Genomic DNA, 21,156 nt, shown 5'->3' with positions numbered 1-21,156 from the left:
TCATTCCAGCAGGAATTCTCTTTCACACACAATTCTTTTTCACATCAACATTGAAACAGTAGCAACGAGGCCTAAGTGAACATTACAATAGTGGTTCTATATAAGTGGAAAGATTACAAGACTAACATGTGGATGAATTTCTACATTTTCCAACATTGTTATTATTATTATTATTATTATTATTATTTTAATTACTATTACTACTATTACTGTCAATGTTAATAAATGTCCCTTTGCCTTGTACCACACCAATGTTAGATAAAAGTGATAACTATGTATCAAATGTCCAAGGGTGGGTTTCTTAGAGGAGGAGGAGGGGGAGGAAGATGGGAAGCAGAAAATACCTACAGGGTTTCCTTCCCGTAATGATCACGAAGTCTTCTTCAATCAGTGCAAGGACTTCGTGTGGAACTCTGGTCTCCATAACAAGAGGAGGGAAATATTTTTATCTGTGTCAGTGAGAACCAGTATTCTTAAACTAATGTCCATCTATGTCTAAGCTTTTACACAGCTAAAGCAGTGGGCTTTTTCAATATGAGAGCCAAAAGGGCCTTAACCATTCATTGGAAGAACCAACTCTTTATATTAGAAGAGAACCTGAGAGACGGAAGCAGGGAGATCACAAGTTCAAGGGCATCTTCAGCCATGGAGTGATTTTGGGAATACTTATGGCTAATGAGACTCTGCTCTCATTAGCCAAGAAACAAAATAAAAAAGACCAAGACGAGCAAGGTCACCTGTAAGACCATGAACTTCTTAATGCAAATGTTCTTGTATCTCACAGGTTGGTCTGTGTCTATAGGGGAGGAAGGAAGTGGGATTGGGACTTGCTGTTTGAAACACACCCCAGAGAACCCGCTCATGACCCAAGCGTGTACTAGGGAGTCTTGACATCAGTAAGAGAAGCTATTTGCTATTTCTATTTCATCCCTGCCCTTCTCACAAAACACCAAACAGAACCCAAGTAGCTCAATAAAGAGAAAGCAGGTGTGGGAATGCTCAGAGCCCCTGCCCTGGAACAGTCCACGCATGCGCATGGGGATAGCTCCTTTTGTATTGCTAGAAAGCTCTGTCCCGCTCGCTCGCCTCTTAAACATCTTTTCTCCTTCAAGCGGAACTCATTAGGAATCTGCTCACTTCTATTTTAAAAAAAAATTTTTTTAAATAAAAACAACTAGTGAGACACACACACACACACACACACACACACACACTGTCTCAAAACAAAAGATAAAAGGCTTTATTCCCCCCAAGGAAAAGTAGCTGCCAAGAAAACTTCCTCTCTCCAAAAAGCAACAAAGCTTTCAGGCTTTCCTTTCATCTAAAGGATCACAAACAGAGAAACAGGAAAAGCATCAAAGGCTATTATGCTTGCGCAGGGTCCACGGCTCCCTGGAAAACTGGGGACTCACAGATAAAGAAGCCAGTGAGCTTCCAGTTTAGCCACCGGCCTAATTAATACCAATGCTGCTGAGAAACAGCTCCTGTTGATACAGAGGAGGTCTTTAATGACACTGAAGGCTTAATTTTGTCATAAATTTTAATACAGTATTTTAAATACAAGTGAGTTAATCACTCTCCAAAGTAAATTCACTGGGCTGGGGAAGAAATCCCCACCTTCATTAGCAGTCTCTGAGATTCCTGAATTCCCCCTCTTTTCTCATAGCTGAAGGCATAGGCTTTAGCAATAAACCTCAGTTAAACTGATGCATATTCATGCAGTTGCTCTAAACTGATTTACAGTTCTTGTCTTGGCCCTGGAACCCACGGGAGTGAGAACCGAAGGAAGCCACAGCCTCTCTGGGTTGTGTGTGGTAAGCCATTGGTGGGCTTTCTAGTTCCGAGGGGAAAAGCAATTCTCTAGGTGTACTGATCTCGTTAAATACCAGACACAGAGGAGCATCCAGAGTAGCCAAACATCTGAAAAGTACTCAGAGGCACCAAAAGTCCGTGGTAACATGTAAACTGTCAACTAGAAAAGGGTCTTTAAAACACTGCTGGCCGGGCCGGGCGTGGTGGTCCACGCCTTTAATCCCAGCACTCGGGAGGCAGAGGCAGGCGGACTTCTGAGTTCGAGGCCAGCCTGGTCTACAAAGTGAGGTCCAGGACAGCCAGGGCTATACAGAGAAACCCTGTCTCAAAAAAAAAAAAAAAAAACAAACAAACAAACAAAAAAAAACACTGCTGGCCTCTGCGTTCTAGATGAGGAGTTAGCTGGAGCTCGCAAGATGAGCAGTTGCCAGGAAGAGGATTGAAGTAGGCATCCTTAATCAAATGCCAAGTAGCCAGCATAAGTAAATGGGGGGCGGGGTCAGGGAGACTGTCTGATCACTATATCTGTGCGAGGCAAGGTATGCATACCGAGGCAAGGTATGCATACGCCAGGCAGCCCCACTCTTGGAAGTTTTCAAACAAAAGCTGAAAACTCTAGATTTTTCAAAACAGACTCATAATCGTTTACAACACTGTGGGAGTCGAATGTGTCCCCTCACTACACATCCACATAGGCGCTGTATTTGTACTGCTGAGGGATGTAGGACGGGGGCAGGAAGGGCAGATGGGCAGGAGGCCAAGTGGAGTGAGGAGGCTAAAATAACCTGAGGTGGCTAAGAGAACATTCCAGACAGCCATGGGAGTCTTACAAGAAGAGGAGATCAAGATAACAGTTTCAAAACTTTTTTAAAAAGAGTTCCCCCAACAAATGTTTTAGGAATTGTTCCTGAAAAGGTACAGTGTAATAACCACCCAAGATGTCCTTAACCTCAGCCTTTGCCTGCGCCCATCATAGGACCTTCTGTGCATTCAGACAGGACGCCATACTTTTCTCACTTTAACCTAAAAGACCTAAGAGTGTTATTTTAGGCCACAGTTGGTGATCATGGTGATCATTTGTCACACTGACATTAAAAAAAAAAAAAAAAAAAAAAAGATATGTCCAAATTTTGTCAATGCATCAGGCTGTGGGTATAAAGTACCTAAGAGGCAGATATAGCATCTAGTCCCTTGTCTCCAGCATCTGAGATGCAGATATAGCATCTAGTCCTCTGTCTCCAGCAGCTCCAGAACTCACCATAGCTACAAGGACTGACGAAGTCCCTGAGGACTACCCTTCACAATTACCCCAAACATGAATGGCCCCTTCAAGGCCTTTGTCACAGAATGATCTTTGACACTCACTACTTTAATGTTCTCCCAACACCAAGAACGTAGCACTTTACCCTCTTGAGATTCCATTCCGACTTCTTCAAGCATTTCTGACCCAGACCAGAGTCTGGCAGGATCCTGTTACTATATATGTCTATATATGTCTCCATCAGAAATCTATTGGTGCTACCATCACAACAGCGGAGATCAAATTAGATTACCCTGCAGAGGCCTCGTAACAATCACAACAAACAGGGATTAGCACACACACACACACACACAAAACAAAAACAAAAACAAAGAACAAAAAAACAGACACGTAGAAGACAAGAGTAAAAGATGTAGAACTAAACCCATTTGTCTATGGCTACCTACTTTTCAAGAACACAGTCAGAACATACATTGAAGAAAACACTGCCTCTTCAATAGGTGGTGCTAGACAGGCTGGATATCCACATGTGAGGGAATGAAACAAAACCCTATTTCTTATTCTATACCAAAAAATAAAAATTAAAGACCTTAATCTAAGACCTGCAACTCTGAAACTATCCAGGAAAACATTTCAAGATATAAGCCCAGGTGAGGACGTTCTGAGAAGGACTCTGATAACTCGAGATTATGACTGAATTATGGGAATCACATGAAATTAAGAACCTTCCATCCAGCAAAGAAAACAATCGCCAAAGAGAAAAGAATACCTGCAGAATAAAAGGAGAGCATTACAAACTATACACATGATGAAGTATTAATATCTGGAATAAATGAAGAGATAAAAATTAAATACAAAAAAAACCAAATAACTTCATTAATAAATGGGGAAATGAAGGGAGGCAGTTCTTAAGAGAACACAAATGGTCAATAATCAAATGAAAAACTGGTTAACATCCTTTGTAGCTGCAAGTTTGGCTACACTAATTTGGCTCCCTGCGGGTTGCATGCACTCACCCGCCCAGGAGCTATCTGGACTCTCAAATGGCACACAGACACAGACACACAGACACGTCAGTTAACTTTTTGACATACAATGAGTATCTCAAAGGCTGGACACTCCTAAACCTTCCCCTGCTAGCAAACATACCCTCCAGTACTCCTGAGATACCTAAAACTTCCCATGCTACCCCAGGCCCAATCAGGGATGCTGCCAGTGGCCACTTAGCTGAATTCTTACATGACTGGTTGGCTTTCACTCCTGCAGCTCTTACGTCCCATCCCCCCCCCCCCCCCCCCGAGTCATGGAGATTCTCTCTCTCCTTCCTTTCTCCCAGTTCCTAGCCCATGCACATCTAAAGGTCCTACCTCTGCCTACCTACCCAGCCACTGGCTGTTGGCTCTTTATAGATTGATCAAAAACCAATTGGGGACAAAGACCTTCAGGGTTTAGACACTCAGAGTCCCAATTTTGGGGGAGGGGGGATTAATTCAAAGCATTGGTACCAATCCCCAACCACTCTTAGCCAGCAAATGAATGCTACATTGGGATTCAACTCACCCCAGCCTGAATGACCCCAATCAAGAAAACAAATGATTCAGGCTGGAGACTTGGCTCAGTGGTTAACAGTGTCGGCTCACACTTGCAGAGGACCCAAGTTTGGCTACCTGCACCTCTGTGAGGGAGCTCGTAACTACTTCTTTAATTTCAGCTCCAGAGGGTCCACTGTTCTCTTCTGGCTTCTGGCTTCTTCAGGACCCCCGTGCACACATTCGTGCACACCCATGCGTGTACTCACACACAACACACATATAAGAGTAAACGAAGGGACAGCAAATGCTGACGAGGGTGTGGGGAGACACACACGAGACACGAGTAGCTGTGACGCAGAGCCGTGCAGTACTACAGACATCACAGAAGAGGTTCCTCACAAACCTCAAGTACAAGCAACATGTCATACCACTCCTGGACAGATACCCAAAAGACTAAAAAAAAGTCAACACCCTACAGATGTATTTGCACTTCCGTGACTATTGCTGCACTGTTTTCAATAGCTAGGAAATAGGACTGGTCTAAATGTCCATCCGTGGATGAATGACAAAGAAAATATCACTTTCAACATCATTATATAACCTTCAGAAAAACACACGAACCTTGAGATCATGTCAGGTAAGATAAGCCAGATTCAGACAATAATCATGTTTTCTCTCATACATAGTCTTCATTTAAATACAGACATGCATACATCTAAGGAATATGGCATTGGGAGCTGGAGAGATGGCTCAGCAGTTAAGAGCACTGACTCTTCTTCCAGAGGTCCTGAGTTCAATTCCCAGCAACCACATGGTGGCTAACAACCATCTGTAATGGGATCTGATGCCCTCTAGTGGTGTGTCTGAAGAGAGCAATGATGTACTCATATACATAAAATAAATAAATCTTTTAAAAAAAAAGAATATGGTGTCAAAGTAGAGGGAACTATTAGGAGAGAGAAGGGATTTAAAGAGAGAACAAGAGAGGATACTGGATCCCCTGTTGCTTTTTGTTACTGTCTTAACACCATGACCTAAAGCAATGTGGGAGGAAAGGGTTTGCTTACTTATTTGGCTTCCATATTCCATCATCAAGGGAAGCCAAGGCAGGTACCCAAAGCAGGAGCCTGGGGGCAGGAACTGAAGCAGAGCCCTTGGTGAAACACTGCTTGCTGGCTTGCTCAGTTACCTGTCTTATACAGCCTGAATCCACCTGCCTTAGGATGGCCCATGGTGGCCTGGGCACTCCCACATCAATTAGCAGTCAAGAAAATGCCCTCATGGACATGCTCCTAGGTGATTCCAATGGAAGCCACTCCTCAGGTGAGGTCCCCTTTTCCTCAAGTGCTATGGGAAGGAAGGAAGGAAGGAAGGAAGGAAGGAAGGAAGGAAGGAAGGAAGGGAGGGAGGGAGGGAGGGAGGGAGGGAGGGAGGGAGGGAGGGAGACAGACAGACAGACAGACAGACAAACAACTATCACATTCTGTTGATGTGGAACCAAGATTTAAACGCACACATACACAAAGCCAGAGGGCGATGTTACAATGAGGAAGGCACACTGGGGTTTGGCAGGGGTGGCATAGAGGAGAAAATGTGACAAAGTCTCATTACAGTGATTTGCATGAATAACAATGTCACAATGAGACCCAGTTAATTATTTTTGTATTTTGTATACTTACCAAAAAGTTGCTAATCTTTAAAAAAATAAAAATCGCCTTTTAAATGAGAAGAGGAGGAGGAAGAAGGGGGGAGGAAGAAGAGGGGAAAGATGAGAAGAGGGAGGAAGAAGATGGGAGGGAAAAGAGGAGGACGGAGGGAGGAGAAATAAGGAGGAGGAGGAAAAGAAAGAGGAGAATAAGGAAGAAGGAAGAGAAGGAAGAAGGAGGAGAAGGAGAAGGAAGAAGGAGGAGAAGGAGAAGGAGGAGGAGGAGGAGGACGCACATATGCCTGAGTCTAGCCATGTGTTGGGCTGATACAACTGGGCCTATTGTGATGAATGTGAGATACTGGACTCAAAGATATGTTCACCCAGAGATCTCATCTCACCTGGTCATCCCATTACATGATTCCTGTAATATTTTGAGGTTTTTAAAAGTTCCCTGAGACTGTCGCTGGGTAACAACACGATGGTTGTGCTCAATGACTCCATAGCTGAGTGCTGCCAGTCTAATCTAGCTGGGAAACCAACAGGACTAGTCCTAACTGGCATGACATCACTCATGACCTGTGACTTAGCACAAGACCCTGTGATTGCTAACAGCAGCACAGCGCACAGAATATTCTGGAATGCTACGAGCTCAGAAAGCTAGATCCTGTGGAAAGGAGAAAGTCAGGCACAGAGGCTTGGAGGATGGATGGCAGGGATCTCTGGAGAATTGCTAACCAGAAGGCGCTGAGGACTGCAGCAGGCTCACTGAATTAGGAAAGCTTACTGGTGACTCAACGCCTGGTTTTCCTCACAGTTAATAGTCTAGGAACTTTTCAAAGTCTTATATACATATACACAGGTGTATATCATGTTTTTTTTTTAAAGATTTAGTTTATTTATTTCATGTATATGAGTACACTGTCTTCAGACACACCAGAAGAGGGCATCGGATCTCACTACAGATAGTTGTGAGCCATCACGTGGTTGCTGGGAATTGAACACAAGACCTCTGGAAGAGCAGTCAATGGTCTTAACCACTGGTCCATCCATCTCTCCAGCCCATATCACGTTTTTTTTTTTTCAATCATCACCTTTGAGCACAACTCACCAACCCCAATAATTCAGAACTCCTGCTCTATCCGGTCTCTCCTGGAACCATCCAGGTCCATACTTTTTCTTAGCGGGTCATGCGCAAATGATCACCAAACACCCTCATCCTTTTTTCTGACCACAGTAAAATTCCCAGTTAACATCCCAACCACACATACAACATAACACGGTTTCCAGTTTGTTGAACTGGAGAAGCTTAGCTGGCTAATGCCATTTCCCCATTAGCCTCTGCTAAACGCCCACACCCAAAGGACCATACCCCATGTTCCATACACAAGCATGCATGCTTTAGCTTTGGGATTGGTTGGTTTTTTTTGTTTGTTCCGTGCTGTTCTGAAATATGCATGGGAATGGGCTGACCTTATTCTGGCTGAGAACAGCCTTCATCAGGCTGTTGGGGTGGGAGAACAGGCGAGCCGGTCACTGCACAACAGAGTCAAGCCCAGATGAAAAGAGGTCTGTTAGAGTAAAGCCTCAAACAGGAGGGACAGACTCCTCATCGGTGAGGAAATAACAGAGCGTACAACTGTGAGTTCCTGAGGTCAAACAATCTATAAAATAGGCAATGACCCAGAAGGAGGGTGCATCCCTGCAAGAAGCAACATGCAGCAGGAAGACTTACTTTGGGTCACTGTTTAAGGGACAAAGGTCATCATGGTGGGAAAAGCAGGGTGACAAGAACTTAAAACTGGTCGTTATGTTGCATGTGCAGTCAGAAAGCACAGAGAAAACAGAGAGCGGGGTGCAGGCTCTAAAGTCTTAAGACCTCCCCTTAGTGACCCACCTTCCTAGAGGTAACAAGGGTTCAACCATATAAACCTATGGGAGAAATTCCCCACTCCAACCACAGCAGAGTCAAATGGCGGCCATGACTCCACTTCAAAGAGTGGACCGTCCCTTTCAGGGTTCTATGCTCCTAAATTTAGTATGTTGGGCCCAGGCTGCGTTCTCTTTATGACTCAGACCGCACTGCCTTCAAAAACAAATTCCTAAAGGTCACGCTCAGAGGCAGAGCACTCCCCGTCCCCTGAGTGAAGGCTACTATGATCCAAGAGCAGGGTGCTACAAGACGGCTCACAGAACAAGCCGTTGAATCCTTCCTTCTGTTTATTTCCAGAAGAGACTTTCCGTAGACAGCTGCCATGCCAAGGTCCTGTCAGAGGGCCATGCCAACCTTCTGTAGGCAGCTTTCCACCCATATCCTGGCTCTGGATTCAGAGCTCTCTCTAAGGAGGTCTAGTGGGACTGAAGCCAGTCCTGGGCTGCTTCTGGACTGAGGTCACTCGACAACACATACGTCGACACAGACACTACACCTGTCCTGCCAGGATCACGCGCTGGAGGTGCTCACTCCAGCTCAGTTCTTTATTTGTGCCAGACCAGGCTAAGGGAACTTATTTAGCATCTCTCAGGCTCAGGTCCTCCATGCAACTGATCTCTGAGCCCATAGAGACCTACTGTGATCTCAGTCAAAAGCAACTGGCATGGTGTGGATTCGACCACCATCATTAAACGTCGGGATCGACAGAGATCACAAATGAGCACTGAATTTTCTCAGCCATAAAACAATGGGCTACACAAATTCTCCTCCACAAACAGACCTACCACCCTATCCTCCCTGAATCTCAGGACTTGCGATCTTCAAACAGAAGACGAGGACAGCCCTGAGCCTCTCTCTTTAATGCAATGGGCTTCTTCCCTTCAAGGCCCCTTTAAGTAGTTTCCCTGACTGTGAGGAAAGCCAATAAAGTCAGGAATCCTTGACTCACATGCTGATACAGGTCAGCACATCTAGGAAGCAAACTAGAGATGATGTGTAGCTTCTGAACAAAGGCTCACTCACCTTGGTTGAAGTCGCACCGTTTCCTGGCACCTGAAGATGCTGCTTTGTGGACTCTCATGAGCCGGTGTTCCTGCTCTGCCCTGGCACTCTGACTGGCTGGGTACCACATGCTCTGTCTCCTACAAGACAAAAAAAAGTAGTCATCCTACAGATGAGCTGTCTGAGGCAGTCATTTCCATGGCACTACCTCTGGGCTGGGCTCAGTTCAGGGCAAGAGGCAAGGAGACATTTCAATGACCAAATTTAATAGGTATTTTTTTTTCTCCCACTCAATTGATGACCTGAGATTATGGGGGGGGATACCACTTCCAAAAATAAAAGATTTTTTAGGCATTACAAATTATATAGTAGGGACAAGAGAGATGGCTCAACAGTTAAGAGTTTGTACTCTTCTTGCAGAGGATGTGAGTTCGGTTCCCAGCACCCATACTTGCAGCTCACGACTGTCTATAACTCCAGGCCCAGAGGGATCCCACCATTCTAGGTTCCAAAGGCAGCTGCACTCAAGTGTGCACACATGCACAGAGGCATAGTGTTAAAGAGTTAAAACATGCTTAGAGATTCCTGTGTTTTGGGAGTCCTTCGCCTACATGTAGGTATGCATCAGGTGCATGCTGGCTGGGTATCCAGAGAGAGGCCAGAAGAGGTATTGGATGCCCAGCACTAGAACTACAGATGGTTGGGCTGGAGAGCTGGCTCAGTGGTTAAGAGCACTGACTGCTCTTCCAGAGGTCCTGAGTTCAATTCCCAGCATCCACATGGTGGCGCACAACCATCTGTAATGGGATCCAATGCCCTCTTCTGGTGTATGTGAAGATAGCTACAGTGTACTCATATACTTAAAATAAGTAAATCTTAAAAAAAAAAAAATGCAGTCATGGACAGACCATTGTAGTCTGACTTTGGCTACTTTGTCGGTTTGTTCTTTCACCCTTTCAACCCCCTAAGAGAATTACAGATGATTGTGAATCACCATGTGGATGCTAAGAACCAAGCCCAGAGCCTCTAAAAAAGCAACAAGTGCTTTTAACTGCTGAGCCCAAATGAAATAGTTTTTTAAAGAACATTATAGAATACCTCATAATAATAGCTATAAATTTAACATATCAACACTTACAAGATATTCATTCTTATGGAAAATAATGTCTGAATACTCACAGACACAAACAGGTTGGGAGGAGCTAAACTAAAATCTTAATAATTCTCTGTGAAGATGTCATTTTTGCTACATTTAGGGTTCCATATAGATTTCCCAAATTTTCTATAACAGAGAAAAATGTTCTTTCTGTATGAAGAAATAACTTAAAGCGAGTCTGAACACTAAGGCACACTTGTCCCATGTACTCCAGTCCCATGTCTGCCTGCTCTCTCTCCACTGTATGTAATTATGCCCATCAGTTTACCCAGCATCCACACAGACCCCAATTCCCAAGTGCCCACGGTGTCATTGCCACTGATGTAAAAACCCTTCTGAGGGCTGAGCCGCAGTGAATAATACAAAAACATTCATGCTACAACTAACCCTGCCGAGAGAGAGAGAGAGAGAGAGAGAGAGAGAGAGAGAGAGAGAGAGAGACCTACCCAAGCTAGGACGATGGCCTTTTATGCAAAAGATGAATTCAAAAGGACTTTGAAATATATACCTGACATTTATACATTTTTTGATAGTTTTGCAGGGTATAGCATTCTTTTTTTTTAAGATTGATTGATTGATTGTTCGATTGATTGATTATGCATAAGTACACTGTAGCTGTCTTCAGACACTCCAGAAGAGGGAGTCATATCTTGTTACGGATGGTTGTGAGCCACCATGTGGTTGCTGGGATTTGAACTCCGGACCTTCGGAAGAGCAGTCAGGTGCTCTTACCCACTGAGCCATCTCACCAGCCCCATTTATACATTTTTAAGACTGTTCCCTTGACAGTAGACATTTCTGTTCACCTACTAAATTAGTAACAAGTACAGCTTGCAACTTAACAGGCCTCAAATCACTGAAATTATATAATTTCATATTAAGCTAAGAAAAACTGAATTATTTAAAGTGGCTTTCATTAAGAGAGACCATAAAGTCAATTCAGTGCTTAATTCAAAATAAAACTGGACCACTCCATGTTACTTGGCTGAGCTACAGAGCCCATACTTTAGTCCTAATCTCCCTAATCCAGATCCAGAGTTGGTCTCGACATCTTTCAACGATCCATTCGCCACCCGTGTGGGCTCAGCTGCACTGAAAGACACTAACAGCTGGCCTGCTGGTAGTAGAGGACAAGATTGATCGATCATATGTGGCTTCCATACTTGTTTTCCGTCTCTGCCCCATACGACGACTGAATAGGGGCTCTGAAGTGGGGAGAGAATTGTAAGAAAAAGTCTTCAGTGAACATCTCAGAGGAAATCGAGTGGGAAGTAAGAATTAGCTCCCTTGGGTATTTTGACAAAGAACTACTCCCAGTCTGGCTGCCTCTTTCCAGGAACTTACACCTTCCTGCCTCTTGCCCGCAGAGGCTCTTGGAATGGCGTCATTATGGAGCAGATGTGAAACATTCCTTGTGGACTCTTGCACTGGGCTCTTGATGTCCAGCTGGTGGTGTTATTCCAGGAGGCAGGCATGGGCGATTCAAGATGTTGAATTTTGCTGACAGATATAGGTGGCTGGGAGTCTTTGAGAGTGTATCATTCCTGGCCGCTTCCTGGTTACATCTTCTGTTCTCCTGTCTGCTAAGAAATGCAAACCAGCCTCTAGCTCTAGTATCTACTGCTGTGAAGGTCCCGCTGCCATGGTGCTCTGTCCACGTTCGTGAGAGAAGGTGGGTAGAAAAATGCTAATAAAACCATGATCCACCATAAAGTTTTCCATTCGTGAAGAGTTCTCTCTGTCAAATACTAGGTGAGTGTGGTGGTTTGAATAGGCTTGGCCCCATAGATTCATGTGTTTGAATGCTTTCGTCACAGGAAATATCACTATTAGGAAGTGTGACCTTATTGGAGGAGGTGTGGCCTTGTTCAAGGAAGTGAATTGCTGTGTAGGCAGGACTTAGAGGTCTTCTGTGCTCAGGCTCTGCCCAATGTGGAATCAAGTCTCCTCCTTGCTGCCTGCGGAAGACAAGTCTCCTTCTGGTGGTCCTCTGATCAAGATGTAAAATTCTCCACTCCCTTAGTATGCTGTCATGCTTCCTGCCATGATGATAATGGACTGAATCTCTGAGACTGTAAGCCAGCCCCAATTAAATGTTGTCCTTTATTAAAGTTACGGTTCTGTTGCTGTGAAGATACATGACCACGACAATTTATAAAAGAAGGCACTTAATTGAAGACTTGCATACAGTTTTGGAGGGTTAATTTATGTGATGGTTTACATATGCTTGGCCCAGGGAGTCTCACTATTAAGAGGTTTGGCCCTGTTGGAGTAGGTGTGTCACTATGGGTGTGGGCTTTAAGACCCTCATCCTAACTGCCTAGAAGCCAGTCTTCTCGTAGCAGCCTACAGATGAAGATGTAGAACTCTCAGCATTTCCCACACTATGCCTGCCTGGATGCTGCCATGCTCCCACCTTGATGATAACGGACTGAACCTCTGAACCTGTAAGCCAACCCCAATGAAATGTTGTCCTTTAAGAGTTGCCTCTGTCATGGTGTCTCTTCACAGCAGTAAAACTCTAACCAAGACAATCCATTATCATCATCGCAGAGAGGACGGTGGCAGGCAGATGTGAAACAGAGGATGAAAGCTTATATCTCATCAACAAGTTGCAACAAAGTAGGGGAGGGTAAACAAACTGGACCTAACATGGGCTTTTGAAACCTCAAAGCCCATCCCCCAGTAACACACCTCCTTCAATAAGGCCAGACCTCCCAATCCTTCCCAAATAGTTCCACAAATGGGATATCAAACATCCAAAAAAATATAAGCATATGGGGGCTGCACTAGTCTTGTGTGTCAACTTGATGTGAGCCAGTGTCATGAGAGAGGAAAGAGACTCCCTTGAAGAATTGCTTCCATGAGATCCAGCTGCAAGGCATTTTTTCCCCAATTAATAACCAATTAATTTCCCCAATTCGGAAATGCTTAGCTCGTTGTGGGTGGTGTCATCCCTGGGCTGGTGGCCCTGGGTTCTATAAGAAAGCAGACAGAGAAAACCATGGGAAGCAAGCCAGTAAGCAGCATCCCTCCATGGCCTCTGCATCAGCTCCTGCCTCCAGGGTTCCTGCCCTGTGTGAGTTTCTGTCCTGACTTCCTTTGATGATAAACTGTAATATGGAACTGTGAGTGAAATTAGCCCTTTTCTCCCCATGTTGCTTTTGGTCATGCTGTAACAATAGTTTCACTGTAGCAATAGTAACTCTGACAGGGGCTTCATGGACCCCTCCATTAGTAATCCATTAGTTGATTACAAATCAAGGGGGAGTTTATGAGCCCCTTTGCAGAGGAATCATTAAACTATCCATAGAGAAACTTGATAAGAGGCTAATGAGCCCCTCCCCAGTAGCAAATTGTCCCTAATGATAAATCCTTATGGAGGGGCAGGGTCTCATGAGCCCCTACTCCCAAGCAACCATTAACTGCTTATAGATCTTCAGGAAAGGCTCAAAAGCCTGGTGAGCCCCTCACCCCACCCCCACCCCACGCTGGAAAGCTAACGAGCCCAATCTTACACAGGTCTCTGACTATTAATCAGAGATGCTAATAGTTCTGGAGGGCAACAGCCATGCCACTCAGGCCAAGGAGACAGCTTTCCACAACGGGCTCCTCCCACGCTAGTGCATGAAAGCAGAGTGTCCGATCTGTCTTCCCCACACTTACCTGACTAGTACTCCAGAGCTTGGCAAAGCATGCATCGAGGCAATAGACCTCTTTACAGGGCATCTCTCTCTCCACCCACACCTTCTAGTGTGCTGCAGCTGGACTGAGCCTGGGAAAGCCTGGCCTCAGGCAAGGCTTGTTCTACTGAAAAAAAATAAACTACTAAACATAGCCATTAGCACTGGCAAAATGCAGATTCTTCCAGCGGCATCCCTGTGTTAGCCTGACTTTTCAAGGATGGCTTTATGTGAGCACTTGGGTGTTTGTCAAGTATGCATTTTTTTCAGTAGGTTTTTTTTTTTCTTTCTGCCTTATCATTATTCAAAACAAACTTTTAGGGATGATGGTCTCATAAAATTCAAATCAGAAATTTTCTCAGACATTTCTGAGCATATTTAAATCCACTGGCCTTCAATTTACTTGTGTAACGTTAAGCTCCTTCCAAGAGTCGAACAAAACAAGGCATCAAGCAAGGGTTCACAGCCTTGGGCACTGGGTCGCTAAGCAAGCTGATCAAGAAATGTGTGCCTAGCTTTCCATGGGTCCAGACATTGTGGATTGGAAGAGGAGCATGATCAACCAGCAAGTAGGCCCAAGCTGCCTCTTTAAGGATGCTTTCAATTCTCCCTGGGCTTAGCAACAGTTCTCTCTGTTTGTCTGTCTCTCTCTTTGTCTCTCTGTGTCTCTGCTCTCTTGTCTGTCTCTGTCTCTGTGTCTCTCTCTCTCTCTGTTGTGTCTCTCTGTGTGTGTGTGTGTGTGTCTGTGTGTCTCTTTCTGTCTCTCTGTGTCTCTGTCTCTCTCTGTGTCTGTGTGTGTATATCTTTCTTATCTTTCTCCTCTCTCTCTCTCTCTCTCTCTCTCTCTCTCTCTCTCTCTCTCTCTCTCCTCTGCGCACGTGTGCTCACTTCTTTCTTTGAATGGAGATCTCAACAGACTGGGAAATCCTATGACTTCAGGGACCAGAGGTTCAATGAGAAGAAATAGCAGCAGATATGAGATGGTACACTGGACTGGCAAACTGAACATAAACTGATCGTCAGGAGGGAGATTCTGACCAGGAAAGGACACTATGATGTCTCAAGAGAACCAACATTGAAAACAGTGGCAATCCTAGAATCGCAAACTTTACCAGCAGTTAGGACTTGACAACCTTTATTGAGATGCCCTGTCCTTAATGTCTAGGGAACAATACTTCCTCTTTAGCATTCCTCAAGATTGAGGCTTTGGGGACAAGTTTCTTAAAAGTCTACTGTCTATAATACAGCAAAAAACAAGAGCCCACATGCAGAGGCTTCTACATCTGGTTTCCTAGTTGAGTCTTATAGCCACTTTGGCTATGGGTAAGAGCTTGGTCACCATAGTGATGGCCCTGGGAGGAGCTTTGGTCCTGTAAGCCTTTGCAGGAAGTTCCTAAATCATTAGGTATGGCGGTGTGAATGGGTGTGACCCCATAGACTCACAAATTTTAAAGTTTAGCTCATAGGGAGTGGTACTATTGGAGGTGTGTCTTTGTTGGAGTATGTGTGTCCTTATTGGAGGAACTGTGTCACTGTGGGGCCTGGCTTTGAACTCTCCTTTGCTAAAGCCCCACCCACCCAGTGTTGTAGTGAGATTTTTGGTTTCTTAAAAAACCCAGTTATGTGATGTGCATAAGTTTTTGTTTTAATCCCAGGTGTGGGAAACGGAGCTGTTTCAGTTTGTCCTCAGCCATTAACTCTGATTCTCTCCTGCTCTAGGAGGGCATGATTTTTGCTAGCTGCAGAGAGTTTATGTTTGGAGTTCTGGGGACTCTGGGCAAGGAATAAATGTCAGCTCCAAGAGGGCCTGGAGATACTCAGGAGAAGAGGAGGCTGCTGCTCCTGGCTGCTATTGTTGCGGTTTGTTAAGTGGACATAGGCAAAGAGAGGAGATATCCTGACTACAAAGACTGGCCTTGCTCCAAGAAACCCAACAACCCTAGTCAGCAGGAAGAAGCCTAAAGAGATCTACAGCCCCTTTTCCCTCTAACCTTCTTTCTCTTCTACCGAGTGTTGGGGTGGGGGTAGGGGCATGAAAGGGATTAGGGTGGAATAAAGATTGGAAGGAAGAGAAATATAAAACTCAAAAAACAAATCAAAGAAAGAAAGAAAGAAAGAAAGAAGAGAGGGAGAGAGGGAGGGAGGGAGGGAGGGAGGGAGGGAAGGAAGGAAGGAAGGAAGGAAGGAAGGAAGAAAGGAAGAAAGAAAGAAAGAAAGAAAGAAAGAAAGACGAAAGAACGAGGAAAGAAAGAGGAAAGAAAGAGGAGAGAAAGAGGAGAGAAAAAGAGGAAAGAAAGAGGAAAGAAAAAGAGGAAAGGAAAAGGAAGGGAAGGGGAGGGGAGGGGGGGGAGGGGAGGGGAGGGGAGGGGAAGGGAGGGGAGGGGAGGGGAGGGGAGGGGAGGGGAGGGGGGGGAGGGGAGGGGAGGGGAGGGGAGGGGAGGGGAGGGGAGGGAAGGGAAGGGAAGGGAAGGGAAGGGAAGGGAAGGGAAGGGAAGGGAAGGGAAGGGAAGGGGCAAGGCAAGACACCAACACAGCATAGCATGGGACACAGTCTCTTTCTACTGCTTGCAGATCACGATGTAGAACTCTCAGCTCCTTCTCCAGCACCATGTCTGCCTGGATGCTGTCATGCTTCCCACCATGATGATAATGGACTGAATCTCTGAACCTATAAGCCAGCCTCAATTAAATGTTGTCCTTATAAGAATTGTCTTGGTCATGGAGTCTCTTCACAGCAATAAAACCTTAAGACATAGGTTTGTCTTTGCCTTTGAAAGGATTGCATCACACTTGCTCTCTGCCCCACTTCCCCAGGGGACCATATACTCCTGCATAAATTCCAGCTGCCATGTACCAATCCCCACTTCTATTAGCAGAGTCAAGTACAAGGCCACCACCGTGGCCCAATCCTGGATTGTAAATGTAAAAAGCTGAGAGCTAAAGTCCCCTCTATTTACTTTTAAAGAAGCTTGCATCCGGTCTTTCATTAGAGTGATCCAAAGCCGGCTGATGCACTTCTCAGACACAAGCAGAACGTATAGAGCTTTCACTTCCAAAGATGAGAAGACATGTTGGACTGAACTATTCCAAATAAGGGTCTTCTATGCAAGAGCTGTATGCTGGGTCAACAAGATACCCCAGTGGGTAAAAGTTCCCAAGCCTGTCGAAGGATGCATGTTGTCTAAGTTTGGGTTTCAATTGCTGTGAACAGACACCATGACCAAGGCCACTCTTATAAGGACATCTAATTGGGGCTGGCTTACAGGTTCAGAGGTTCAGTCCATTATCACCAAGGTGAGAGCATGGCAGTGTCCAGGCAGGCATGGCACAGGCAGAGCTGAGAGCTCTACATCCTCATCTGAAGGTAACTAGGAGAAGACTGGCTTCCAGGCAGCTAGGAGTTGGGTCTCAAAGCCCATGCCTACAGTGACACACTACTGCAACAAGGCCACACCTCCTAATAGTGCCACTCCCTTGGCCAAGCATATTCAAACCAGGACGCATGTAGAGACTACAGACAAGAGGTTGATATCAAGTGTTTTCCTCAATTTATCTCCACCTTACTTGTTGAGTTTGGTTCTCTCATATATTCACCCTTAGGCAAGGCTGACTGACCAGCATGCCTCCAGGATCTGCCTGTCTCTGTTTCCAAAGAATTGGGACTACAGGCCCACTGCCATACATGGCTTTCTGCCTGAATCCAAAGTCATGTCTACATGCTTGCACGGGAAACATTTTCCTGACTGAGCCATCTCCCAGCCCAGAAGGAGCTGTTGATGTGGGTTGGAGGAAAGCCTAAGAAAAGCTATGAGATTAAAATATTAATTGTACTGACTCTTCTTCCAGGAAGGCTGTAAGTCAGACGAAACACAGCAGCCAAAATGAAAGAAAACAGGAACATAACACAGCACAGCACTCAATATAGCACCCACAGATGGGATGAAGGTGCCCAGTATTTCTAACGTATAGGCCATGCTTCAAACTCATTTCCACAGGGCTTAGAGCTGGTGGATGGTTAAAGGGGACAGAACCACACCAGGCCAGTGATAGCAAGAATAACAGAAGCAAATCTATGAGAGGAAAGCTTGCAATCTCGCCCATTCTTGTTGGCCTTATCAGAGTAGGTATGGCCTTATGGTAACGATGCTTCACTCTCTTTGCTGATAGTTTGCCACTGCCAACCAACAGACACGTGTAGAAACGGAAGCTTCACAAGGGTCCCTCCCTCGAAGGACTTGTTCTCCATAAGATCTGTAACAGATACCCAGTAACTATTTGCTGATGAATTCCTAACATGAATAATTTAGCAGGACACAGTTTTGAGAGTCATTTTTTTTTCCTTTTGGTTAAAATTCATTAACAGGGTCCAGAGAGACGATAGCTCGGTGATTAAGAGCAGCAACTGCTCTTCCAGAAGTCTGGGCTCGATTCCCAGAACCTATATAGTAGTTTAAAACCCTCTCAACACTCAGTAACTCTAATATTAATTTTTCTAGCCTCTGCAGGTGGCATGAACATTCGATGCACAGAATGCACATAGGCTAGACACCTATGCATATTAAATACAAATTAAAAACTTAAATCTCAAAAAAGTTTAAAAATATTAATAAACAGGCCCTGACTTAAAAACAAAACAAAACAAAACAAAAAAAACCAAAAACCAAAAGACATGAATCGATCATGGTTCATACTGACTAGCAACTTGGCAGGCTTCAGAATTGCAAAGGAGACCATCGCTAAGCCCGCCTGTGCGAGATGACCACGGGTAGCAGAGGTGGGAAGACTGCCCTGGATCCATACAGCAGCACCTCAGGCTGGAGTGGATAAAAGGGAAGAGGCAAAGAGAGCACAACCCTCATTCTCTGGGCTCCCTGCCTGCGGACCCGATATGGCTGGCCGCCTAGTGGGCCCGCGGACTCCATTACTCTCTAGAACTTCCTTACGTTCCTTTTATTTAGGAACAAGAAACATAATTAACACAGTTGCAGTCTCAAAATGACGTCATGAAAGAAGGGTCTAGACTCTTAACTAGAAATGATAAGAAAAAACTAAATGATTGAATAAAGGGAGAATGAGTCAAAAGAAAGAAAGGAAGAAAGAAAAAGAAGAAAGGAAAGGAAAGGAAAGGAAAGGAAAGGAAAGGAAAGGAAAGGAAAGGAAGAGGGAGGGAGGGAGGGAGGGAGGGAGGGAGGGAGAGAGGGAGGGAAGGAGGGAAAATTACTTGGGTTGGAGAACCAGCATCCAAGGCTATGAACTCAGGAGGACTCTAAAATGAGCTCAGCACTGACCCAGCTGGGGGCTTCACTAGAACCCTGAGTACCAAGTCCAAGCTGCTGATCTGAGGCCACAGTTGGTTTTTCTTTTAAAAAGTTAATTAAATGCTTGTTATCAAACTGTACTGTATTTGCTGTAGAAGGCATCTTGATTTAAATGATATTAAAATATAAGAACATGGGGCTGGAGAACTGGCTTATTGGATAAGAGCATTGCTGGCTATTCTTCCATATGGCCTGGGTTTAGTTCCCAGCACACAAATGGCAGCAGCTCATACCTCTCTGTATTCCAGTTCTAAGAGACCCGATGCCCTGCTCTGACCTCCACAGGCACCAGACACACATAAATGGTACATCAATATACATGCAGGCAAAATATTCATGTGTGTATATGTGTGTGTATGTATATGTGTGTATATGTGTATGTGTGGATATATATGTGATATGTGTGTATATATATATGTATATATGTGTAAGTATGTGTATATGTATATATGTGTGTATGTGTACATGTGTGTATATGTGTGTATATGTGTGTATGTATATGAGTGTATATGTGCATATATATTTGTGTGTATGTGTATATATGTGTGTGTGTGTATATGTATATATGTGTGTATGTATATATGTGTATATATGTATATGTGTGTATATGTGTATATATGTGTGCGTATGTGTATATATATGTGTGTATGTATGTATATACACACACACGTATTTGAACTTAAACCTTTTTTAAAATATGAGGCCACGTGATTGATGACTAGTAATTCACCACGGTCCAATGCTTACACTACATACTACAACCACTGCATCCACTCAGATCTCACGTACTGCTACATGGGCTCCACCCCAGAACCCCCTTCTATGAGCTATACATTCTGTAGCCAAGAATGGGGCAGGTGACCAAATCCAAGGTGCCCCATGTCCTGACAGGGAGGGTGGGAAAGCATACATTGGCTTTTTCTTCTTCTCTGTATGGTGAGGGAGGGGTCTGATTTTTTCCCCCTATGAGAAATTCTCTATGCATAAGTCTGAAGCATGGTGGCCAAAATAGGAGAACTATGCTCTGTATGGAGGGTTTCCAAAGACACCTCCTCTTAAAATAAGGCTCAGACTTGGGAAATGTCCGAAAAGATCCTAGACAAGAAACCACTCTTGGATGGTGACCTAGTTCTCTTTCCTGTTGCTGTGATAAATGCCATGGTCAAAGCAACTGTGGAGTGGGTTTACTCGGGTTTATCATCGGTCACAATCCATCACCTTGGGGAATCAGATCAGGAACTCAAGTAGGAACAAAGGCAGGAGCTGTGAAGGATGCCTCCCACTGCCTTGCTCTGTGGCTCATTCGACCATGAAGGATGCTGCCTCCAGCCTGGCTCCCTGTGGACCGTGCCCACATACGTAACCCCGGACCACCTGCTCAGGGATGGCACCAGCACAGCAAGCTGAGTCCTCCCACATCAATCAACGGTCAAGGGAACTGCCTCCATGGAAATGCCCACAAACCTCTCTGATGGAGTCAACCCCTCAGCTGATGCTCCCTCCGATAAAAATTGGCTTGTCAAACTGGTGGCTGAAGCTAAGTAGGAGAGATAAAATCCACAATCCTTATAGTGCAGCCTCTATGGGGTGTTTGCAGTCCAACTGCATGTGCACCTCTCCTCCATGTATGACAGCCCAGATGTGGCAAGTGACACGTGACAGGACCCCTTTGCACGCCCATCAGTGCTCTCTCGTCATGTATAGTGTATTCTCTCAGCTTTGGAAACCTCCTTCCCTATCATTTTTTCCACTAAGAAACTTCTACTGCATAAATTGGATCCACTGGGTGAACTTGCCCATATGGCCCCATATTC

The 21,156-nt window shown here is 44.9% G+C and overlaps 1 protein-coding gene across 6 annotated transcripts in view; it reads right to left on the bottom strand.

Moving 5' to 3' along the window:
• Nucleotides 1-21,156, bottom strand: part of Fam13c (family with sequence similarity 13, member C) — a 118,765-nt gene that overhangs the window by 72,258 nt on the left and 25,351 nt on the right. For all 6 annotated transcript variants that reach the window (XM_017314101.2, XM_030245285.1, NM_001143777.1 and 3 more), the window contains one exon: nt 9,207-9,325. In XM_017314101.2, the coding sequence (XP_017169590.1) occupies nt 9,207-9,325 (119 nt within the window). The remainder of the gene's footprint in view (nt 1-9,206; nt 9,326-21,156) is intronic.

The sequence above is a fragment of the Mus musculus genome, chromosome 10 (assembly GCF_000001635.26).
Source record: "Mus musculus strain C57BL/6J chromosome 10, GRCm38.p6 C57BL/6J".
Lineage (NCBI taxonomy): Eukaryota > Metazoa > Chordata > Mammalia > Rodentia > Muridae > Mus > Mus musculus.
Note: the sequence above shows the minus strand (reverse complement) of the source record. Positions and strands in the feature narration are given on the sequence as shown.